Consider the following 25,300-nt stretch of genomic DNA (forward strand, 5'->3'; position numbering starts at 1 on the left):
TGACAGAGCAAGACTCCATCTCAAAAAAACAAAACAAAACAAAGAAAGAAAGAACACTATAAAGAAAGTTTTTTTTTAAAAAAAAGAAGAAGTAGAAGACACAAATTGCGAAAGAGACGTGCAGCACAGTGTTGACGAAGAATTTGCTTCCAGAATATGTAAATAACACAAAGCACGAAGGAAAAGAGACACGACCCAATAGAAAAGCTGAAGATGTCACATCCTAAAAATGTGTCTGCATACAACAGGAAATATGTATAAAGAGGAATGTCCACCGTGACAGCATGTATACAGCAAAAATACAAAACCAAAAAACACCCCAAATGGTCACCAAAAACATGACAGAAATAAAATGTGGCATATTAATGCAATAGGAGAATATTTAATTTAAAAATGCAAAAATTACAGTCACCCATGCACATCTACAAGAGTGAAATTTGAGAACATAATTTTGACCGAAAAAAAAAGCAAGTATTTGAAAATTCAGTATTTCTTTTTTTTTTTTTTTTTGAGACAGAGTCTGGCGCTGTCGCCCAGGCTGGAGTGCAGTGGCGCTATCTCGGCTCACTGCAAGCTCCACCTCCCGGGTTCACGCCATTCTCCTGCCTCAGCCTCCCGAGTAGCTGGGACTACAGGCACCTGCCACCACGCCTGGCTAATTTTTTGTATTTTTAGTAGAGACGGGGTTTCACTGTGTTAGCCAGGATGGTCTTGATCTCCTGACCTAGTGATATGCCCGCCTCGGCCTCCCAAAGTGCTGGGATTACAGGCGTGAGCCACCGCGCCCGGCCCCAGTATTTCATTTTCAAGAAGTTTAAAAGCACATAACGAAATAAATGGGTTTTCAAGATGCAGAGTGTGGTTGAAAATAATAACAGTAAGAGTATTCTAATATTTTGCATATTGACTACTGAGGATGGGGCGGGGAATGGAATTGGGTTGGGATACACAGCAGAGTTGGGGATACTGGTTCTGTTCTTTCTTAAGGTGGGTGAAGATAGTCTTGTTGCTTTCACTGTTGCTCTCCAAGGGGCAGGACACTGATTGCAGCAGCCCAGCCAGGTCCTATGCGAGGCCACCGCTGTCCTGGCCACCCCGGGACAGGGGCCTTGGCTACTCTCCCACACCTGTCTGGGCTGTTCCTCGGCGCTCCTGAAATCCCATCCCAGCCAGGGAAGGTGCCCTGGTGGGGTGGGGTGGAGGTGAGGCACTGTAACCCCAGCGGGGTGTGGAGCAGCTCTAGGTCCCAAAAGGCCACTAGGCAGGCGCAAGGTCTCATATGCAGAAGAGAAACCCCTGCTCAGAGGCCAGAGCCGGCATGAGGCGGTCAGAGAGGATCCCCTAGTGGTGGAGGTGGAAAATTGCAAGGACGGGAAATTCCGTGTGAAGGGCGGACTTTGAACAGATCCCATCCAGGGAGCTGCTCTGCTGCAGAGAAAACTCGGACCCAGAAGCAGCTCCTCTAGGAACGGATTAGCTTCAGGTTTGTCACCAACCTGCCTTGCGTGAAGGGCAAGGAGGTGGCCTCTTTTCCACTGGACCCCATTTCCCTGGACAAGGGGCTCTCAGCACAGGACTTAGGCAAGTGGCTGGGGGCTGGCACAGTGGTGGACTCTCTGTCCCAGGCCAACGGAGGCTCCGTGGAGCTGCCCTAAGGCACAGCCTGGGCGGATTCTGACTTAGAGGCTTCAGTCATCCTCCCGCAGATGGCAGCTTCACCCATTGGCCCTTCAGCCAAGCACAGGCACCAAGTGTCTGAATTTGCAGGGCCTCTGGTATTGGGCAGGATTGCCACAGCAACAACGCATCATCACCAGGGAAAACCCAGCCTGTCTCACCTGGTCTAAACCAGCTCAGGTTCTCTGAGTGGCTGAACAATCATAGAAATTCTGCCTCACAATGAAAAAAAGAATCCACGTAGAGGGATGAAAAATCGAGGGCGTTGTGAACGCTTGCTGGCCACAAGCCAGCTAGCCTTGTGGTAACATTTCTGACACCTCCTGCTTAAAACCCAAAAGGTCAGAAAGATCCTAAGGCCCCGCTTTCACCTTCTGAATTCCTGCCGCAAATAAAGACCAAGGAGTTATTTATTTATTTATTTATTTATTTATTTATTTATTTATTTATCCCTCCTGCCCCACGGGAGGCTTCTGTCCTGAGCTCACCTTAGCTAATCCTGCATTACCGTTAGGCAGGTGTGCGCCCCAATCTCCCCACCTGACCTGCTGCAGAGAGCTTGGCCTGATGCCACTCCGGGAAAATGGTAGGAGTAGTGGAATTTCACATTTCGCCCTCTGCCTGCAAGGCCAGTCAACTCCTCCCCTCGCGGAAACAGCGGGTGGGCGCGGGACCGACTACTGATCCGCCTTCCCTGTCTCTTCACCGCGCTGCAGTCAGGCTCAACGGGTGCTTCTTTCCCGCAGGTTCCGCCGAGCCCGTCCCTTGGCGATGGTGTCGCTGGATGCTGGGAAGGGATGGTGGGAAGAGCGTCCATCCATTGGAGCGTCACGAATTAGACAAGGAAGCCTTGGGCTCCCTTGAGAGAGTCACGGTTGCTCCTCCGTTTACCCGCCCTTCATTGAACTCATTTACTTGGACATTCAGAGCGTCGGACAGAGATCCCTTGGCGCGAACACCCTCGGAGGTCCTCACCACGCTCTGTTGGAATGACACAGTCGGATTCCGAAGCTGCGAAGGGTGAGGGAGGGGCTGCAGCCCAGGAGCTGAGGAGGAGAGGCCCGCGCACCCACTGGAGCCAAGTGGTGCGGAATAACCGGACCGACCCCCGACGCTGCCTGGTGAGTCTCCCCAACCTGCGCCATTCGTACCCCGAGGCGCCCCAAGCGCGGCTGGGAGGCCAGCTGTGGCTGGGACGATTCACTGGAAGGGCCGGCCTGCGTCGAGTTGCGAGGGTGGCCGCCAGTGACCCCCGCGGGGCCCATCCACCTTGCCTTCAGGGCTCGCCCCACCCCGCTCCCCCGTGGCACCGCCACCGCTACTCTAGGAGGCACAGTGGGAAGGAGCGGGGTGGAGAGCCTCAGGAGAGGAGTGAAGGTGTCCTGGCCTGCCTTGGGGAAGGGGCGGGGGCAGGTGCCTCTGGGACGCCCAGCCTGGGGGACCCAGCCCTCAGAGCCAATCCTTACCCTGAAGTTACAGATCTGGCATCCAGATTTCTGTAACCTGCCTTGTTCCAACACAGGCCTGAAGCTGTTCCTGTTAGAGACCTGCTGCGGATACGGGTAGGGCCCTGCGGGAGGTTTACATCTCCAGTTTTCCCCCCCACCCCCGCCCCCCTTTTTTTTCACAGACAGACAGAGTCTCCCTCTGTCGCCCAGGTTGGAGCAGTGGCGCTATCATAGCTCACTGCAGCCTCGAACTGGTGAACTCAAGGGATCTTCCCAACCATCTATTGTCTTTTTTAAGAAGCAAAATACAAAAGCTTTTGTGCAGGTTTACACACAGCTACCGAGCAAATCTTTATCATATATCCAAGATTATCAACCACTTGACTGTACAACCGGGAATCATAACACATTTGAGAACAACCAGTAGCAAAATAGGAAAATGGGCCAATGAAGAAGATAGGTGACTGATAAATAAAAATCTGATATCAAGTGTAGGCAAGTTGTAGGGAAAATGGGTGATGAACGAACGGAACAAATGCCTGGAGTAAACATCATTTGAAAGCCCAGAAGGAAGCTTTTAGACATCCTTATTGATGTCTAAAACTCATGAGAGTTTGCTAGCTGAACTCTCATGAAAAGGGTGCAGTCAGAGAACACGAAAGGGTTCCCAGGAATTAAAATTGTAAACAGAAAAGCAAATTCAGGGTAATTGCTGAAAGACCGACCAAATGATCTCCAAGATACAATTGAGAAAATCAACCCTAACATAAAGGCAAAAGACAAAGGTGGGTTATTTGAGCGAGAAGTGGTTTGAGGATTTGCCAATATTTGTTTAGTATTGAATGCGTGCCAAGCACACATTACAGAATACGTTACTTAAGGGAAGTAACTTAGCCTTCAAGTAGCTCTGTGAGGATGCATGTGTTTCCTTTTCCTATAATTCTTTAGGAAAGGCAATTTTTAAAAATAAATCAAGGTTGGATTTCATCAATTTTACAGAATATGCATAACTTTATAAAATTTTCAAGATTCTCTAAAAACCTATTGAGATAATTAAACAAGCGTTTTTCTCCTTTAGTCTGTTAATGTGGAGAAGTATTTTCTGATGTTGAAACGTATTTGCATTCCTGATATAAGCCATATGTATGATAACATATTTTGCTTGTATGCTATTATTAATTCTGAATTTGGTTCACTAAGATTTTGTTTGATTTTGCATGTATATTTGTAAGTGACATTGGTCTATAATTTTCTTGTGTGGTTTTGGTATCATGCTATAACAGCTTCTGAAAATGAGTTAGAAAGTGTTTTCTTTTTAAAGTTTTAAACATTCTGAGAATTGGTTGAGGAGTAGCTTGAGAATTTGCTAAAATTCACCATAAAAATATCATGGCCTGACATTTTGCTATTGTTGTCAGTAAATAAAAATTATCAACTGTCTTTTTAATTGCTTTACTGATTATTGCTCTATTCATAATATCCATTTTTTCATGAGTCAGTTTTGGTAATTTACATTTATCAAGATACTTATCCATTTCATCTAAGTTTTAAAATATATTGGTACAGCTATTGTGGTATTCTCTGAATAATTTTAAAATCTCTCTTGTGTCTTCCTGATTTGTCCTATTTAAATTTTTTTCAATTAATCAATTTATATTTTCATACTGTTTTCTCTCTCTCTCTCTCTCATAATGTCACGATTTAGATAGGAATGGTCCAGGGTGGAATGACACAAGTAAAGAAACAATAATGTGGTTTTGTGTACTATAAGGAAACATTTAAAAGAAGGCATGGGAATACCAAGGAATCAGTTAATTGCACATTAAGTATTTGTTAAGGTCCAATAATTTGGAAAATATTAAGAAAAGTGATACTGTCCTTGCTTGAAATAGGACATTAAACAGGCCCTGTTAAACAATGTTGAGAACAAATTGATTAAGGCTATTTAAGGTAGTTTGATAGCAGTCAATTATAAAATGTGCATATCTTGTGATTAAGCAAATGCACTTCTAGGTATTACTGTATAGAAATGTAGAAGTGTGCCAAGCTAAACAACCATAGATGTTCATTGCAGCCCTGTTTGAATGGTCATAGAAAATCAATGACAAGACTCCAAAGACTCAGCAAACAACAATTTAGCAATTTTGCTACTGCATAAAAGGGTGCCCCCTTTTCAAGCCCACAACAAAGATGTTGCTACTAATCCTGAATTTAACCCAGTTTGTTGCACATTTTAGGATTTCATCCTGATGACTAATTTTAGGGTCACCTATATTTGGTTACCACCTCTATTTGGTTGCAAATAAAACCGAGCACGAGTTGACTTTGGCAAAAAAAGAGACTGTGCTAGCTCATATCATTGTAAATCCAGCCAGAAATTCGGCTTACGGCAAAGTTTGCTCTAAGACTCAAACAATCTCGCTAGATCTCTTGACAGTAGGGAAGATGGTGGGTTCCAGTTTTTTTTTGTTTTGTTTTGTTAATCAATAGTGAGGATTGGGAATGTGGAGAAGAAAGGAGGAAGATGCAGTAAAAAAAAAAAAAAAAAAAATGCTTTGGACTTTCCAGATGCTGCATCATTTTGTTTTGGGATTGACTTCCTTCTTCCTTTTTAGTGCTTCATGATTCACCCTTCATCCTACAGACATAGGTGTTGATGATGGATCATTAAGGGATGTGCTTGACATTTTGGGAACCAGTGGCCTTTGAGGATGGGGCTGTGGATGTCGCTTCTGTATCCCGGTCAGATAAAACCATACAGAAACATAATTTTCTTATATATTTTGGATATTACCTTCTTATCAGATGTATACTTTACAAATATATTCTCCCATTTGTAGGTTGTCTCTTTGCTCTGCTGGCTTTTTTTTTCTTTGCTGTGCAAAAGCTGATGAAATCCCATTTGTTTATATTTGGTTTTGTTGCTTATGCTGTTGAGATTTTATCCAAAAACTCTTTGCTTAGACCAATGTCATGGATTTTTTCCCTTATATTTTCTTCTAGTAGTTTCATAATTTCAGTTCTTACATTTAAGTCTTTATTCAGTACATTCTGAGTTAATTTTTTGTACATGGTGAGGGATAGGGTCTAGGTTCCTTCTTCTGCATATGAATATCCAATTTCCCCAGCACCATTTATTGAAGAGGCTGTCCTTTCCCCATTATGTGCATGTGGCTCCTTGGTTGAAAATCAGTCAGCTAGAGATGCATGGGTCTATTTCTGGGATTTTTATTCTGTTTCATTGATCTATGTGTTTGTTTTTATGCCAGGACCATGCTGATTTGGTTACTATAGCTTTGCAGTATGCTCTGATGTCAGAAAGTGTAATGCCACTAGCTTTGTTCTATTTGTTTAAGATTGCTTTGGCAATTCAGGGTGTTTCGTGGTTTCAGATTTCAGGAATTTTTGTGGTTTCTAATTGTAGGATCTTCTACTTCTTTGAAGAATATCATTGGTGTTTTGACAGAAATTGCATTGAATCTGTAGATCACTTTGGGTGGTAAGGACATTTTAACAATATCAATTCTTCCAATTCATGAACATGAAATATCTTCTTATTTGTGTGTGTGTGTGTTTTTCAATTTATTTAATCAATGTTTTACAGTTTTCATTATAAAGGTCTTTTACTTCCTTGGTTAAATTTACTTCTTTTGTTTCAGCTATCATAAAAGATAGCTTAAAAATTTTAGCAGTAGATAGCTAAGAATAAATTGTATTCTTTTTCAAATAATTCATTATTGGCTATTACTGGTATTACTGGTGGACTATTGCATAGTAGGTTGATTAGAGTTAACAATAATGTATTCCATATTTCTTTTTTTTTTTTTTTTTACTTTTATTTTTTGAGACAGGGTCTCGCTCTGTCACCCACACTGAAGTATACAGTGGCACAATCTCAACTCACTGCCAACTCAGCCTCCCTGGCTCAAGCGATCCTCCCACCTCAGCCTCTTGAGTGACTGGGACTACAGGTGCATGCCACCATGCACAGCTAATTTTTATCTTTTTTGTAGAGACAATAACTCACTATGTTGCCCAGCCAGCATAGTCTTGAACCCCTGGGCTCAAGCAATCCACCCACAATGGATGAGAAAGTGCTGGGTTTACAGCTGAGATGGGGTTAGGGGGTGTTGGGGAAGGTGAGGTTCAGAGAGGGCAGGGCCTGCAGGGAGAGGGGCTCTAGGGAGCTAGATACTGCCCCCCAAGGAGGAGGGAGCACTGTTCCCATCAGAGTGCACATCTCCCTGCAGCAGCTGCACAAATAGAGAGCCCTGGCCAGGCTGATGGAGCCTCCCATGCCTGCTTTGCCCCAGGGTGTGGATTCTGAAATCTGTGCCCCTAATGGGTGGGACTGAGGTCCACAGTGACATCCCAGGGGAATCTATGATTCCAAACTCCAGCCACCCTGTCTACAAAACAGGAAAACACTATGCTTTTCCTATTAAATCCCAAATTCCATCAGTGCAAGCTCTCACCCTCTAAATCAGAAAGTTCAGTCATTCCTGGGGTCCTCCCACACTCCCAGCCTGACTTGCAGATGCACAGGGTGGCTGACACCTGTCCCTGCTCCTCCCCTTGGCCCAGCTGCTGTGCATCCTGGAGGTGATGAATGATCAGGACAAGGGAGCCTAGAGCGAGCCCCACAGCTGTCAGGAAGGCAGGACTCACCCTCCAGGTGGCAGTCACCCTGGTGCCACAGGGACAGTGCTGATGACCATTCTGAAGACTGGGGGTGTCAGGAGAGCTGGGCGTCCCACAGAGCTACACAGAATAATGGGGACCGAGGGTGACACAGGACTCAGGATCTCAGATGGGTAGGTAAGCTCAGCTGGGAGCTCAGGGACAGACCTGAGGAGCCTCAGTGGGAAGGAAGTGCTGAAGTGGAAAAGTTCTGGAATGTTTCAGGAAAAAGGCTGGAAGCTTAGAGGAAAGGCTGTCGCTCCTAATATGGCTGGCAACGCTGGGTGGGCTGTGTTCCTCCCACCTCCCCATCCTCTCACTGCTGCCACCTCCAGGGACACAACCTCTCTTCATGTCCACCTCCCCATCCTCTCACTGCTGCCACCTCCAGGGACACAACCTCTCTTCATGTCCACCTCCCCAAACTCACCTGCACTCCTCCATTATCTGACTTTATGTGAAAGGAGTGGTAAGATCCCTCTCCTGCAATGCAAGAAGGAGATGGGAGGCCCAGGTGCCCACAGGCAACTCAGCAGTGGGGTCCTGCTGAAGTGGGACCGGGCAGAATCATGCACTCCCAACATCCTGGATCCTGACTGGGGTAACAGTGAAGTTCAAAGACCATGCCATCAAGATCTCCAGAGTGAGGCTCCTCCCTGGGGTCCCTGAGGTCTGTCAAGGAGCTGCTCCCTGAGCAAATCTAAAGAGTGTGGAGGGCTGGGGTTGTGGCAGTAAAAGCAGCCACATTTGTCTCAGGGTGGAAAGGGAGACCGTGAGCTCCAGGAACGGCAAGGGCGCCATCTAGTGGGCGCCTCCTGCTAAGGAGCAAGGAGACCAGGAGAGCGGACATCAGGGCTGGCCTTGGACTAAGAGTGAGTTCAGGTGGAGGGGACTGAGGTATAAGGAGGCAGGTGAGGTGGGAAAGTGGTGGGGAGATATGGGAGAAGCAGGTGAGGGGAAGCTTCAGGGAAGCTGTGGCAGGGCACAGCAGGGCTCTCCACTCCTCAGCATTGACATTTGGGTGGTCAAACTGGTGGGGCTCTGTGAACTGTAGGGTGTTCAGCACCATCCACCCACTCAATGCCAGCAGGACTCCCTCCCCCAGCTCTGACAACCAACAATGTTTCCAGACTTTGCCAAATGTCCCCTAGAGGGCAAAATTTCCCCTGGTAGAGTCACTGATCCGCACTAATCTCTAATAACAATTCACCAGCAAAATCCTTCACTTGGGAGAAGAATCGCATGTGTGGGAAGAGTAGAAACTTATATCTTCAATATCTGTCAAAATGGCTTTCATTTATTCCATAATTTGATGTCCCAGGAGAAGGCATGTTTGGAGATGATGCCATTTGGCTGCCTGTACCTCACAGCAGGAATGGCATGGGCTTTCCAAGGATCTATACAACACAAACCAGAATGACACACACTGAGTTACACTACAAAGTGGGACATGGGGGATCCTGTAGATGTTGGAAGAAGAAAATGCATGACCCCGAGGCACCAGATAGTCCACTCTGATGCTCTCATCATCCTAGAAAACATCTCAGCCATGAATGCAGTCACATATGTCATTAGGAAGGAATGTCTTATTAAGAGGAAAATTGTAGCAAAGGAATTTCTCTTTATGTTCAAATTTGTAGACTTTTGTATTATTCTTTAAATAAGAATCTACCCTCCCCCAAAATGAATGCAATCAGTGTCTGGATAGTGTTGGGGCCTTATTCCTGGCCCCTGGGAGCTGGGAGCTGACAGTGCCCTGCTGCCCCAGCCCTGGGCTTTCTCTGAACCTCAAGAACACTGGATGGCCCCCATTTAGGGAGTAGAGAGGAGAGGTCTTTTAAACATCCTCACCACTCACCTGTCCACCTTTCAGACCCTGGGCAGAATCTGTTGCCCACTCTTGGATTTGATCTTTAAGTTACTGACCTTGAAGCATTTTGACACTTTTTTTGGTAGTCAGAAGCTTTCCACCTCCTTGGGAAAAGTGATTCTCTACTCTATATACAGGAATAACCAGTAGAAATAGAGAAAAAAATGCATTAATATTCAGAAAGAAGATGATTTCTATGTGAATGAATGAAAGCTTAAAATCATCAGAGTCAACATAAAATCAACATTGCCAGTGCTAAAACTACAAAAGTGACATTAACAGTGAACTAGAAGAATAAAACAGGCATTACAGTTGCTGGTAAACCTAAATCACTTATTTTTTTAAAAGACCATTCTAGTATATTGCAGTGATGACAGGAGTGCCCTTCAGTCAACATGATGCCTGTAATTTTTGTGACCTGGCAAGATATACTGTCCCTTCTCCTATTAAATCTCAAATGCAAAACGAGAGGCAACTCCTGGGTCACCCCCTCCCAGAGCTAACTGCCTGCAAGCAGCCCCTGGAAGAGCAGAGGCCCGAGTTTCCCTGATCCTCAAGGCAGGAGCGATGGGAAGCTCCCTGTAAGCTGGGGGAGAGCTTTGCTCCCAGAATGTTCCTCCTCTTCCCAGAGGCACCAGCCCCAATGCCCTGACACTTACCTTCTGCTCTCTTGCCCAATGTTCACTCAAATATTGAGCACTTGGTGAGTCTGCAGAGCTCAGAAACTTCTGGGAGCCAAATCACCACCAGCTCCTCCAGGAAAGATACCTGTGCACACCCAAAACCACCCCACTGGACCCTGCCTGGGGTCTGTACCACATCCAGCATGTGCACTGTGAGCATAGAATCCGGCCCTGAATTCATGACCACCCACCAACATGCCCCCAACTGAAACCTGCAAATTGCCACACATGGCAAGCACTGAGGCTTGGAGGTGCTTTCCCACGAGGCGGTTCTGCTTCTACCACGGGGTGGTTGTCACTGACGCTGGAAGTTGCTCAGCACCTGATAGTGGTGCAGGACCCGGGGACCCTCAACATCAATCTGGTGAAGGCAGAGGGGGGCCCCTCCAGACCTTCTCCCGCCTGCAGGTGCCCAGCTCAGTAAGACCCCAACCCTGGGAGGAGGATCCAGATCCCTGTGCCAGGGAAACCAAGCTTGAGGCCTCAGGCAATGAGAGAGAAGGAGATGGAGGTCTGACCAGGAGCTGCTCTTCCTTAAGAGCCCGGGTCCCTTCCTTGTGCAAAGGCTTGGCTTATGAACAGAATCCTCAATCTGTAGTGACAGTGTCTAAGAGGATGACATGGACTCCAGCCTGATGTGCAGCCGTCCCTGTCTAACCTCTCCCTGCTGCAGGACAGCACCAGCCCAGGACAGGAATCCTCAATTGGGGAGCTGGTAAGAACATGGAATACTCAGGGCCTCTTACCTGCCTCCAGTCCACAGCAGCAGCCACCGTTTGTGCCTAGGACACCCACCTGCTGGCCCTTCTGACCCTTACAGTCAGGGCTTCCAGATGCCGCTCCTGACTCAAAGCCTAGCTACTTTCACCCTGCTGAGCCCTGCTCCTCCCAACCAGGGTTACTGCCTTGCTAAGCACCTCCTCTGGCTCCAGCTGACAGGTCACCCAACACCCAAACCCCAGAGGACAAACAAGAAAATAAACAGATATGAAGTCTGGAGGAGATGCAGGCTATGAAGACAAATAAAAGAGTAAGCATGAATATAACTCCACCAACAAAATTGTTTCCCAAAACAACATCTTCTGTGCCCATGATCATGGAACTAATTGTCCCTCACTATGTAGGCAAGCACTTCCAGGGTCTCTCAATTATTTAATGGGTGTCAGTATACACTGTAACATAGCAACTCAGCAAAGAAAGTGGGAATAATTTATCTGCTTACATTAAGGTCCTAAAAAGGTCTCCAGACTGCCAAAAAAGGGGGACTGAACCACTCCTGCTTTGAGAACCATTGAACTACATCTTTTTTAAAAGTTACCCCAGAATGGCCAAAACAATCTTGGAAAAAAAATTGGAGGACTCACTTCCTAATTTGAAAACTTACTAAAACACTACAATCATTAAAACAGTGTGCTTCTGGCACAAGAATGCACATAGAGATCAATGGAATAGAATCAAGAGTCCAGAAATAAACCCTTACTGTTACAGCCCATTGGTTTTTGACAAGATTCCTCAGTGGGGAAAGAATAGCCTCTTCATTCTTTCTGGAACAACTGGATAACCACATGCAAGATAGTGTAGTTAGACCCCTACCTCACAGCCCATACAAAAGTTAACTCAAAATGTTTCAAAAACCTAAATGGAACAGCAAAACTTATCAAACCCTTAGAAGAACATATAGGAGTAAAACTTAATGATCTTGGATTGGGCAATGGTTTCTTCAATATGACATCAAGAGCATAAGTAACAAAATTAAAAATAGATAAGTGAACTTCATCAAAGTTAAAAATATGTGTGCTTCAAAGAACACCATGAAGAAAGTGAGAAGAAAAGACACAGAATATGAGAAAAATTTTGCAAATCATGTACCCCATAAGGGACTTGTATCAAAAATATGTAAAGAACTATTACAACTCAATAATAAAAAGATAACCCGTTTTTTTAAACGGCAAATGATTTGAATAAATAATTCTCTAAAAAATATTAAAATGGTCAGTAAATACATGAAAAAATGCTCAACTTCATCAGCCACCAGGGAAATGAAAATCAAAACTACAATGAGCTATCACTTCACACCTACTAGAATGGCTATAAATTTTAAAAATATTAAATAATAAGTGTTGACAAGAATGTAGAGAAAATGGAACCCTCGTATATTGCTGATGGGAATATAAAATAGCGCAGCAAACTGGAAAACAGTTTGGCTGTTTCTCAAAAACTTAAACATAGAACTACCACATGACCCCATATTTATACTCCTATATGTACCCCCAAAGAAATGAACACAGAAACCCAAAAAGATACTTCCAAGTGTAAGTTCATTGCAGCATTTTTCACGATAGCAAAAATGTGGAAACCACCCACATGTCCATTAAGAGAAGAATGAATTAAAATTGAGGTATAAACATATATTGGGATATTACTCAGCCATAAATAGGAAAGAAGCTGTAATATATGCTACAACATGGATGAATCTTAAAAGCATTATGCTAAGAGAAATAATCCAGAAAAAAATAATACACGTATATAATTCGTTATTATATGAGACATGTAAACTAGGCAAATTCACAGAGATTGATAGTATCAGAGGCTACCAGTGGGTGGGGGCAGGGGGAAGTGGGGAGTTATTGATTAAAAGTATGAAGTTTCCATTTGGTATAATGAAGATTTTCTGGTAAAAAAATTATGGTGATGCTTGTACAACATTATGAATAGAATTAGTATCATTTAATTCTACACTTAAAATTGCTAATTCAGCACATTTATCTTATGTGTTATACCATATCTAAAGAGATCTTTGGGAAAGAAACACTTGCCCTGATCAGATAGTCCTCATACTCATGTACACACCCTTCATGACCTTCTGTACAAAGGGACACAAAGATTTAGGGAAATGAGACAGTTCAGGCAACTGCAGATCCACAAAATATATGTATTTGCAAAGAGAATGAGAGTTAAGCTGGGGGCACAGACCCCAGACATGGAGAGGGTCCCCCTGAAGCCTTCCCCAAGGACAGCAGAGCCCAGAGCCTCCCACCTCCTTCCATCACAGTCCTCTCTTTCCAGGACACACAGGACACCTCCCTCCACACCTAGGAGCTGGGGATCCTCCCGAGACCCCAGGCCTGGGTCTCTGCCCCTGGGTCAGAGGCCAGGCTGGTGACACTGAAGATAGCAGGTGGGTCCTTCCCAGCCATCACCCAGTGAGCCCCTTTCTAGCCCCCAGAGCCACCTCTGTCACCTTCCTGCTGGGCATCATTCTGCCTTCCTGGAGCACTGGAGAGCATGAGGAGACCCAGGGCCCAGCTGATTTTCTGTGTCACAAAGGGAAATAATCTACCTGCTGTGACAGAACCAAGGCCAGAACACAGCAGAGGTCAGTACTGGGGAGAGTGGGTCATCCTGTTATGGGGACCCCATTAGCGTTGCTTCTCAAAGCTTTGTCTGGGGAACCAAATATAGGCAAAAAGGAAGGACAAGGGAGGCAGCACTGAAAGGAGGGGGACAGAGAGACATTGTGGGCAGAGCCCCGCCCTTGCCCATAAACGGGAAGTGCTCCTGCCTGAGAGGAAGCTCAGCATAGAGGAAGGGAGGACAACAGAGCCAACAGTCACAGTAGCCCTGTCTAGAGCGTTCCTGGAGCCCAAGCTCCTCTCCATAGAGGAGGACAGAGCAGGCAGCAGAGACCATGGGGCCCCCCTCAGCTCGTCCCCACAGAGAATGCATCCCCTGGCAGGGGCTCCTGCTCACAGGTGAGGGGAGGACTCCCTGGGAGTGGGTGGGAGGAGGGAGCACAGAGACTGGCTGGGGTCTCCTGGGGAGGATGGGGCTCTGAGAGGAGACAGAGGGCTTTTGTTAGAGACTCAGGGGAGAGAAAATCTAAGAAGGAGAACCAAAAAATCTAAGTGAACTGGAATTGCCAAGGGGCAAAACAATCTCAGTTGGTCCATGTTTTCAAGTTCATTGTCAGTGGCCACTACATTTTGAAAATGATAGTAAAACTATATCACAGTGACAATTTAAATAAAAACACCACCAGGTCATGAAACTCTGTCTTCATCCGCCAACCTCAGACATTAGCAAATAAACCCCAGGATATGGAAGGCCCTGGGAGCGCTCATGAACTCATCCACAGGAGTCTGCAGCCTGTCCCAGGCACTGGGGTGCAACCAACATCACACAAGTCCCTGCCCTCACAGAGCTCACAATCTCATGGGGGGAAGACAGACACCCAAAGAGATCTAGAATGCGAGGTCAGGTTCTGACAAGAGCCCTGGAGGGAACAGAGCTGGGAAAGGTCAGAAAGGGAAGACCCAGGGTCTCTAGAGGAGACTTCAGGGAAGAAGTCTCCCAGGGATTCCCTTGTGTGAGTAGGAACTGAAGGCAGTGGGGAGGGAACCATGCAGACCCCTGGGAAAGAGGGTTCCACACAAGGAAACTCCAAGGTCAGAGGTACTGAAGGAATGAGGGTCATGCTGCTGACTTTGACCCAGTAGGACACACACACACACACACACACACACACACCCTCTAAGGCTGAGGGGTGAAGAGACCTGCACCCAGGACTCCATCTTTCCATACCAATGCATAGGTCCAAATATTGACTGATATTCTCTCCCCTTCCTAGCCTCACTTTTAACCTTCTGGAACGCGCCCATCACTGCCAGGCTCTTTATTGTATCAGTGCCCTTCGAAGTTGCTGAAGGGGAGAATGTTCATCTCTCTGTGGTTTATCTGCCCGAGAATCTTTACAGCTATGGCTGGTACAAAGGGAAAACAGTGGAGCCCAACCAGCTGATCGCAGCATATGTAATAGGCACTCACGTTAGGACTCCAGGGCCTGCATACAGCGGTCGAGAGACAATATCACCCAGTGGAGATCTGCATTTCCAGAACGTCACCCTGGAGGACACGGGATACTACACCCTACAAGTCACATACAGAAATTCTCAGATTGACCAGGCATCTCACCATCTCCGTGTATACGGTGAGTGATTCCTCCATGCCTCTGGGTGTTGGGGGTCAGTTCTGCTTCACACACACAGGATTGTTAGGCCTGGGCTGTGCCTGCATCCCCCTCTGCATTACGTCCCATGTTGGGGTTTGGGCATTTAGTGCAGGACACACCCAGGGGAGACAAACTATAACAGGTCAGAATTTCTTTCCCTTATCCGGACTCCGTGGAAATTCCCTATAGCAAGAAGGATAGTCTGATGCGGGAGATGCAGCGGGGGAAGATCAGTCTCTGTCCAACCCCCCTTGGCCTCCTCCTCATAGACATGACCTGAGAAAGATCTTATACGACTCAGTCAGGGCCTGGCCTGAGGATCCTCCCAGAGAAGCTCAGCCCTTGAAGCCCCTGCCCCAGGCCCCTGTCCCAAGATCCTGACTCCAGATGACCCTGGGGAGCCTGTGCCAGGGCTGGGTTGTGGCTTCCTGGGCAGGGCTGACTGTGAGCAAGGATTTACCAGCTGTCCCAGGGCAGTGGTTCCTAGAGCTGGTCACCAGGCAGGGCTCAGCCCCCAGAGCCTCATCTGGGCAAGGGCAGAGCCTCATCTTTCACCTGAGAGTCAGAGTGGAGAGGACAGACAAACAAACTTCCCAGGCCATTAAACTGGATGGGAAACTTAAAAGATGTCCTGGGAAGTGCACAGTCCTCAGAAGGAGGGAAAGCAGAGAAAAGACACTCTGGACCACTCCTTCTCCACCAGGAATCAGGCCCAGAGAACTCTTTTTTTTGGAGTAAAATAATAATCGATGATGTTTATTTGGAGCTATTCTGTGCCAAGCTTTAGGTCAGGTAATTGTAAATATTTTAATGTTAATTTACAGAGAGGATGGCAAGCCAGGGACCATTTACATTTACCCCATTTTATTAAAGAGAAATTGCATCAGCATCACACAGGCTGTGAGTGCTCAAAGTCACACCACCGTGTGTCTGCAGCCCAGAATCTGGTCATGGCCACCACCGTGGGGCATCTGTGGACCCCAGGACCAGATGTTGGTTCAGCTCCTTTCTTCTTGGGCATCCTCAGCTCAGAGAGGGAGATTCTGGTCTGAGGAATGAGGGGCAAATGGAGAATTAGTCAGTTTTTACTTAGAACGGAATCACCTGTCTCAACTATCAGACTCAATGCCAGGATTGTCCAAGCCTCTCCCATCAGATCCACATCCCTTCCTTCACTGGACGTGAAATCATGAATTTCTTGATTTGTTGATGTCACTCCCACGGGAGGATGAAGGAAAGGACTCAGCTTTCTCTCCCCATTACACCCTGTACCTGCGCAGGGTCCAACTGAGACACACACTCAGTAGTTCTCTGATGAAGGAGGGAGGGAATTAATGAAAAAAGAAAGGAATAATCATAACCTCTTTACAGACTGGATCCTGAATGTAGGATCCTAGGAGGAGCTGGCCACACCTCTTCCTTGTCCCTTAGGGGCTGAGACCCATGTTCCATTTCTCTGACTGCCTGCTCCTAAAGCCACCCCAGGAATTGCATCTCATGTGACTCTGGGGCTGCTCATCTGTGGGAGGGTTTTCAGGACTCCCTGGTCCTGGTCTGAGGCAGCTGGGTCCTCCTGATCCCTGGGGTCTCTGAGGTCACTGTAGTCCCCACTGCTCGCTGCTATGGGTGTCTCTGGTTCTCTCTGCTCCTCCCTGTCTTTCATCTTTCTCCTTTATTCACAGGGGAATGTTCTAAATTTGACTCTGAGATCTCTGAGGATGCAGCATGGCCCCAAGACACTTTCTGTTGGTCACTCTATCCACAGAGTCAGTGGCTCAGCCCTCCATCCAAGCCAGCAGCACCACAGTCACAGAGAAGGGCTCTGTGGTCCTGACCTGCCGCACAAATAACACTGGAACCTCTTTCCAGTGGATTTTCAATAACCAGAGTCTGCAGGTCACGAAGAGGATGGCGCTGTCCTGGTTTAACCATGTGCTCACCATAGACCCCATCAGGCAGGAGGATGCTGGGGAGTATCAGTGTGAGGTCTCCAACCCAGTCAGCTCCAACAGGAGTGACCCCCTCAAGCTGACTGTAAAATGTGAGTGACCCTCGGCCCCTCTCACTCCTTTCCTTGTATATTTTCCTAGGAGGGAGGGGGGGGTGTAAAATGATACATGGAATGAGAAGGATGAGATTCCTTCAGAGCCTGGAGAGCAATGTGGGTAAGAACTCAGGGATTAGACTCATCCAGTTATCATCCTGGTTACAATAGGTACCAGGTATTTTATCTTGGGCAAGACACTCAACCTCCTGGGCCTCAGTTTCCTCATCTGTAGAATTGTTACAAACACGTGGATTTCAGGGTGGTTGTGAGGATATTTATTCAGAGATTAATGCGATTAAAGCCCTTAACAAGGTCATGCACAGAGCCAGGGCTCAATCAGTGCTATCAATATCAACTGGTATTATTTTTATGAACTTTGTTGTTATTAGCTGTTAAGTTGAGCAGACTTTGGTTACATTTTTGTTGTATCACTTTCACTTACCAGTTCTGTAATCTTAATTGAAGTACTTAACTGAAGTACTTCAATGTTAATTGAAGTACTGAAACTATAAGTTTCAGATTCTAAATTGGCAGATGGGATTCCACCCTGTTTGGAAAAACTCAAACTGTGTTTTTCCTCTGCTCTCACTCCACAATAACAATCACCAACACAGACACACTTCTGTGACCAAATGTGATGGGGGGGGTTTCTCCCACACACCCAGCAGCCAATCAGTTCTGCACTGTACATCAGCTAGGTGTCCTCCAATTAAATCCTGACACTATCTACCTGGAGATATCAGCAGAGGGCTCAGTCCCACAAAATTGCCCCCACCTTCCCACCAGTCACAAGTCTGGGCCTCCAGAGCTTCTTATGACTGGCTTCACATTCAGGTTTCCATGACTCCCTGTTTGGGTTGGATTAGTTTGCTCAAACAGCTCTCAGGACTCAGGGAAACGCATACTTAGGTTTACCGGTTTATAATAAAGGACTTTATAAAGGATGCAGATGAAGAGATGCACAGAGCATGGCATGTGGGAAGTGGTGTGGAGCTTCCATGCCCTCCCCAGATGCACCACACTCCAGAAACTTCCATGGGTTCAGCTCTTCAAACCCAGTCCTTTTGGGGTTCATGACATAGATATGATTGATTTAATCATTGGCCATTAATTGATTCGATCATTGGCCATTAATAGATTCATTGGTCATTGGTGATTAATTCAAACTCCAGATCCCTCCCCAGGGATTGGGGGTGAGGCTGAAAGTCCCAACCCTCTAATCCTGCCTGGGTCAGTGACCAGCCTCATTCTGAAGCTGCCTAGGGGCTGCCAGTCATCAGTCAATTATTAGCTTGAAAAAGACATCACTTTGGAGATTCTAAGGACTTTAGAGTCACATACCAGAAAATGAGTGTATTAGTCTGTTGGGAGCAAGCCCCCCAAAGTCTGGCCATAAACTGGCCCCAAAACTGGCCATAAACAAAATCTCTGCAGCACTGTAACATGTTCATAATGGCCCTAATGCCCAAGCTGGAAGGTTATGGGTTTACAGGAATGAGGGCAAGGAACACCTGTCCCGCCCAGGGTGGAAAACCACTTAAAGGCATTCTTAAGTCACAAACAATAGCATGAGCAAGCTGCATCTTAAGGGCATGTTCCTGCTGCAGTTAACTAGCCCAACCTATTCCTTTAATTCGGCCCATCCCTTGGTTTCCCATAAGGGATAATTTTAGTTAATTTAATATCTATAGAAACAATGCTAGTGACTGGTTTGCTGTTATTAAATATGTGGATAAATCTCTGTTTGGGGCTCTCAGCTCTGAAGGCTGTGAGACCCCTGATTTCCCACTTCACACCTCTATATTTCTGTGTGTGTGTCTTTAATTCCTCTAGCGCTGCTGGGTTAGGGTTTCCCCGACCAAGCTGGCCTCGGCTGCTAATAAAGACAAACCTGAGACTGGGTAATTTTTTAAAAAATGAGGTTTAATTGACTCACAGTTCCACATAGCTGGGGAGGCCTTGCAATATTGGCAGAAGGCAAAAGCCATGTCTTAGATGGTGGCAGGCAAGAGGGCATGTGTAGGGGAACTCCCCTTTCTAAAACCATCAGATCTTGTGAGACTTATTCACTATCATGAGAACAGCATGGGAAGAATCCACCCCCATGATTCAATTACCTCCCACTGGGTCCTTCCCACAACACATGGGGATTATTACAATTCAAGGTGATATTTGGGTGAAGAAGAGCCAAACCATGTCATTCCACCTGACCCCTCCCAAATCTCATGTCCTCACATTTCAATACTAATCATGCCTTCCAACAGTTCCCCAAAGTCTTAACTCATTCCAGCATTAACCCAAAAGTCCAAGTCCAAAGTTTCATCTGAGATAAGGCAAGTCCCTTCCACCTATGAGCCTGTAAAATCAAAAGCAAGCTTAGTTACTTCCTAGATATAATGGGGGTACAGGCACCGGGTAAATACACCCATTCCAAATGGAAGAAACTGGCCAAAACAAAGGGGCTACAGGCCCCATGCAAGCCCAAAATCCAGGAGGGCAGCCACATCTTAATGCTCTGAAATGATCTCCTTTGACTCCATGTCTCACATCCAGGTCACACTGATGCAAGAGCTGGACTCCCATAGCCTTGGGCTCCACCCCTGTGGCTTTGCAGAGTAAAGCCCCACTCCTGGCTGCTTTCATGGGCTGGCATTGAGAGTCTGCAGCTTTTCTAGGTGCATGGTGCAAGCTGTTGGTGGATCTGCCATTCTGGGGTCTGGAGGATTGTGGCCTTCTTCTCACAGCTCCATTAGGCAATGCCCCAGTAGGGACTCTGTGTCGGGGTTCCAACCCCACCTTTCCCTTCCACACTTCCCTAGCAGAGGTTCTCCATGAGGGCTCTGCTTCTGCAGCAAACTTCCACCTGGACATCCAAGCATTTTCATACATCCTCTGAAATCTAGGCGAAGGTTCCCGAACCTCAATTCTTGACTTCTGTGCACCTGCAGGCTCAACACCACATGGAAGCTGCCAAGGCTTGGGGCTTGCATCCTCTGAAGCCATGGCCCCAGCTGTACCTTGGCCCTCTTTAGCCATGGCTGGAGTGGCTGGGATGCAGGGCACCAAGTCTCTAGGCCACACAGAGCAGGGGAGCCCTGGGCCTGGCCCAGGAAACATTTTTTCCTCCTAGGCCTCCAGTCCTGTGATGGGAGGGGCTTCCAGGAAGGTCTCTGACATGGCCTGGAGACATTTTTGCCATTGTCTTGGGGATTAACATTTTGCTCTTCATTGTTTATGCACATTTCTGCAGCTGGCTTGAATTTCTCCTCAGAAAATGGATTTATCTTTTCTATTGCATCATTAGGCTGCAAATTTTCCAAACTTTTATGCTTTGCTTCCGTTTTAAACAGAAGTTCCAGTTCCAAACCATACCTTTGTAAATACATAAAACTGAGTGTTTTTAACAGTACCCAAGTCACATCTTGAACACTTTGCTGCTTAGAATTTTTTTTCCACCAGTTGCCCTAAATCATTTCCCTCAAGTTCAAAGTTCTGCAGATCTCTAGGGCAGGGGCAAAATACCACCAATCTCTTTTCTAGAGTATAACAAGAGTCACCTTTGCTCCAGTTCCCAACAAGTTCCTCATCTCTGTCTGAGACCACCTCAGCCTGGACTTTATTGTCCATATCACTATCAGTGTTTTAATCAAAACCATTCAACAAGTCTCTAGGAAGTTTCTAACTTTTTTCCTGTGTCTTCTTCTGAGCCCTCCAAACTGTTCCACCCTCTGCCAGTTACCCAGTTCCAAAGTCATTTCCACATTTTCAGGTATCTTTACAGCAGCACTCCACTAGCTGGTACCAATTTACTGTATTCGTCCATTCTCACACTGCTAATGAACACATACCTGAGACTTGGTAATGTATAAAGAAAGAGGTTTAATTGACTCACAATTCCACATGGCTGGAGAGGTCTCACAATCATGATAGAAGGTGAAAGGCATGTCTTACATGGCAGCAGGAAAGAGGGCATATGTAGGGGAACTTTCCTTTATGAAACCATCTGATCTCCTGAGACTTATTCACAATCACAAGAACAGGATGGAAAAAACTCACCCTCATGATTCAATTACCTCCCACAAGGTCCCTCCCATAACACGTGGGGATTATTACAATTCAAGGTGAGATTTGGGTGGGGACACAGAGCCAAACCATATCAATGGTGATGAAAACCAAATACGTATTTCACAATATCACACACCCTTCTCCCTCAAGGCAATGGGAGGATAAGACAAGCTGCAGGTAGGCTGATTCCCACTGTGCCTTCCATGTGGAAGACCCCTGAAAACAGTCAATGAACATCATCCCTGCTCATCAGCATTGAGTTGACAGCAAGGGCCTGCCCTCTACGACTGCCATGGGATGGAAAAAAAGAAACAGGGGGAAGAGGAGTGATGTGAGAGGAAGGAGGGACTAAAAAACACAGGAGCAGGATGAGGTGCAGGCTTCCTGTGGGAGAATGCAGGAGTTGATGCATCCCAGTAATTCAAGCATAAGACACAGAAAATGGTGCAACCACGGAAAGCGAGGGAGCCAGCTATTAGGACAGCACAACAGACCACACTCAGGCTCCATGGCATTTCCTTCCTCCCTGACCATGCCCCTGCCCTGCAAGGCCCCTCATGCTTCCCCCTGGAACAGATTTGGACCTCATCCCCTTTGCCTTCTTCTTTCAGCAGATGATAACACCCTAGGCATCCTGATCGGGGTCCTGGTTGGGAATCTTCTGGTGGCTGCACTGGTGTGTTTCCTGCTCCTCCGAAAAACTGGCAGGTACCACAGCTTTTCCTCATTCTGCTCCCATCCTTCACGCTGACCCCAGGCGAGGAGGAAGGAGACCCTGTCCTGTATTCAGTGCCAGGCTCTCCCCAGCCTCCCGACTCCCCAGGGATCCTTCCCTCTCATTCCATGGCTCCTTCCTTGCCAGCTGCTGACCCTGGGCTGCTTCCTCAACAGCTTCATCCTCTATGAATTCAGTCCACTTAAGGCCATGCCCCTGAGCATGGTCCTAATTTCCTAGCACAGCAAAGCCACAGCTGTCCGGGGAGGGGGCGGTGCTCAATACCTTGTACCTCCCCCTGTTCACTGAATCCATCCACCCAGTGAGAGGGCATTTGCAGGCTCGGGATCTGAGGGGGGATCCCGGGCATCGTCACATAGTGGAGAGTGGAACAGCCTGGACGGGCTGGGTGGGATCAGCGCCCCCTTGGCTGACATGGTAACTGCAGACACTGAGCTGTGAGAAGGGAGAACCGGGGCCCCAGTATGACATATCCTGGAATGTCGTTTATGTCTCTTGCCAAAGGGCAGAAAGAGAAGACAAGATCATTGTCCCATTTCAGCATCTCCAGCCATGAGTGGAGTGTCTGGTCACAGCGGTGACACTGAGTTCCAGGAGAATCCAAGATGCATGCAGTCCCCTCAGTGTCCTGCACACGTGCCTGGCCCTGCTTTCTCCCTGGGGCCTTGACCCTTCCTCTCAGGCAACCCTTGGTGGTCTGATTCCTTCCCTGGGTCCTCAGTCCCTTTCCTGTGTCACTGGATCAATGTTCTCCTGGCCCAGCATCTGCCTGAGAGTCCTTCCCCTCTGGCCAGGACAGATGTGGCTTTGTAAGGCCTTACCTCAGCTCCCCTCACCTGGGCCCCTCCTACCACAGAACTCCATGAAGAAAGGAGGTCTCCATACCCCTCTTGGAAATAGGGTCCTTTCCTGGTCCCCTATTTTAACTCCAATTTGTTACTTTTAACCTTGCACCTTCACAAATAACCCTGACCTTTCCTAGGGCCAGTGATCAGAGTGACTTCAGAGAGCAGCAGCCCCCAGCCTCCACCCCCGGTGAGTGTCCCTTCAGTCTGGGTGTGGCTGGGAACTGCTAAGCCAGCCCCAAGGTGTCCACTCCTGCCAGTTACACCCAGGGGCCTCTGACCCTATCCCTGGGGCTGCAAAGAGGATCCCATAAAACATCACACAGGAAACCCCAACTGGCCGGGTCAGCCGTAACCTCTGGGCTCTGGGTCATGGGTCACTTCCTCAACCTCACTTGCTCACTTGACCCCTAAAATGACCTGAGAAAGGCTCCCTCTCCCCAGTTCTCTAAGAACTGAGGACCCCCGCACACTCTCGCAGGAGGGGCCCAGCTAGCCTAACACTGTCGTGCACACTTTTTTCTCTGTCCCCAGGCCACGGACCCTCTGACAGCTCCATCTCCTAGGTAAGACTATCCGTTCCCAATCCCATTTCCACTGGGGCCCCAGCTGTGCAGGCTCAGGGCAGGGGGACTGTCAATCCCCAGCACAAACCCACCCTACTCAGAATGACTTGGATAAGGTTAGACCTGCCCTGGCCAGGAGCTGGGCCTCTTTTCAGGGCCGGGATCATCCACTCCCTGTGCTAACCCCACCCTGGGACCCTCCATCACCTGAGGAGACCCATCACCTGAGGAAGGACAGCAGGAATCCTTCCTTGTCCCCTGACACTCATCTCTCCCCTGCCCAGGTTCCCCTACCCAGCCCCAGGGCAGCTGCTCTCATCTATGAGGTGAATGTGGGCCACAGATATTCTGGTCCCTTGGGCCCCAGGGGGACCCAGGATCTGTCCCCACTGGCATCTGGCTGAGCTTTGAAATTCAGGAAACTGCAGTGAAAATAACAGGAGGTGGCGAGCAGAGGAGGGAGGGGCCTGGGAGCAGGAACCCCCTGAGCACATCCAGGTTCAGCCCCAGAGCAGCCCTGGGTGGGCCCAGAGACAGATGCCAGACCCTGTTCTGAGAAGGCCATAGGGGTCAAGGCCTCTTCTCTGTTTTTACAGGAATTGCTATACTCTGACGCAAACATTTACTGCTGGATCGACCACAAAGCAGATGTGGCTTCTTAGGTTCCTCTGGGATCTGCTCCTGTGGGTTGATGGAGCGTACCTGAAGCCCCCAGCCCTGGGGATGGGGAAGGACATGGAGCCTGAGCCAGAGAACCAGCTCTGAGTCCTGAGGAGACACAGGCCTGGGGACAGGGAGGGATGGGGGTCTCTGCTGAATATCTGGAGACCTCCACAGACTGCCCTGGGCTCTGGGTGGGTCAGGACAAACACTTCCCATCACCACAGGAAGTGGGGGCTTGCAGGGAAAGTGAATGGGCCTATGGCCCACCCGGGGTCACCTGGAAAGGATCTGAATAAAGAGGACCCTTCCTCTCATTGGTTCTTTTTCTGCTCATGGGAACTTAGCAGAAACTCACCTGAAACTCCCTGTCCATTCTCTCCTGGGTCACACAGGAAAAATATCTCCACCTTGTCTCAACTGCAGTCTCTCTTCCCTGGGAGACAGGAGTAGGGGGTTGGGAGTCAGGCTGGGGTGGACCCTACACAGGAAAGGGCAGGATTCACAGGAGCCCTGCCCAGTCAGCCAAGCACTCAGCTGTCCTCACACTACCCTAGGGACCAAGGCCATGCACAGCCCCAGCCTGGGGTCCCTCTGTGAATGCGCAAGTTGTCTCAGGAGTGCAAAAGTTGGGGCTATCTGATGTCCACACAAAGGTGAGCAATGCAGGAGCATCCATGGGTGGTACAGATTGTGGATGTGACCTCCACACAGCCTCCAGTGTCCTGAGCCCTCCTGCCCTCTTCACCCAGGCCCTGGAGGCCCTATCTATCACTGTCCTCCACAAATGAGCTTGCCTGTCCCCAAATCCAGGATCCTGGATGCTTAGCTCTGGCCACCAGGTTCTCCTCTGTCCCAATGGCCACTGCTCAGGAGATCTTTATCCCTGTGGGACACAGAGAGGGGCTGTCAGAGTAACCAAGGTGGGAACAGACCAAGAATTCAGTCCTTGATCAAGGTCCTCCCAGGCACTACCCAGGACTCTAGCCCCTCATTTCCCATCAGTTCCCAATTT

General features: G+C 47.8%; 2 protein-coding genes across 4 annotated transcripts in view; both read left to right on the top strand.

The window, feature by feature from the left end:
- Positions 1–2,912, top strand: part of LOC129051827 (uncharacterized) — a 30,360-nt gene extending 27,448 nt beyond the window's left edge. Inside the window, exon 4 of the mRNA XM_063719790.1 lies at positions 2,424–2,912. Coding sequence (XP_063575860.1) covers positions 2,424–2,701 — 278 coding nt within the window. The 3' untranslated portion in view covers positions 2,702–2,912. The remainder of the gene's footprint in view (positions 1–2,423) is intronic.
- A 10,916-nt stretch (positions 2,913–13,828) lies between these two features.
- Positions 13,829–24,602, top strand: CEACAM21 (CEA cell adhesion molecule 21). Of its 3 annotated transcripts, none has more exons than XM_002829273.4 (7): positions 13,829–14,110; positions 14,986–15,345; positions 17,132–17,407; positions 22,090–22,186; positions 23,197–23,249; positions 23,594–23,625; positions 24,222–24,602. In XM_002829273.4, exons 1-6 carry the CDS (start codon positions 14,047–14,049, stop codon positions 23,623–23,625), a joined length of 882 nt encoding a protein of 293 aa, XP_002829319.4. In that variant the 5' UTR covers positions 13,829–14,046; the 3' UTR covers positions 24,222–24,602. The 3 variants fall into 3 exon arrangements, with proteins under 3 accessions (XP_002829319.4, XP_009230915.4, XP_063575580.1); XM_009232640.4 differs by having other exon boundaries at positions 22,093–22,186; XM_063719510.1 differs by lacking the exons at positions 13,829–14,110; positions 14,986–15,345 and having other exon boundaries at positions 17,054–17,407; positions 22,093–22,186; positions 24,222–24,596.
- The last annotated feature ends 698 nt before the right edge of the window (positions 24,603–25,300 follow it).

Source organism: Pongo abelii, chromosome 20 (genome assembly GCF_028885655.2).
Source record: "Pongo abelii isolate AG06213 chromosome 20, NHGRI_mPonAbe1-v2.0_pri, whole genome shotgun sequence".
Taxonomy (NCBI): domain Eukaryota; kingdom Metazoa; phylum Chordata; class Mammalia; order Primates; family Hominidae; genus Pongo; species Pongo abelii.

What these genes read in the sequence shown, in the direction of transcription:
- CEACAM21 (XM_002829273.4), top strand. Translation starts at nt 14,047, where the DNA reads ATGGGGCCCCCCTCAGCTCGTCCCCACAGAGAATGCATCCCCTGGCAG. An exon ending in CCTCAAGCTGACTGTAAAAT is followed by an intron (nt 17,408 to 22,089) that starts GTGAGTGACCCT and finishes TTCTTCTTTCAG; the next exon opens with CAGATGATAACACCCTAGGC. An exon ending in GCCCCCAGCCTCCACCCCCG is followed by an intron (nt 23,250 to 23,593) that starts GTGAGTGTCCCT and finishes CTCTGTCCCCAG; the next exon opens with GCCACGGACCCTCTGACAGC.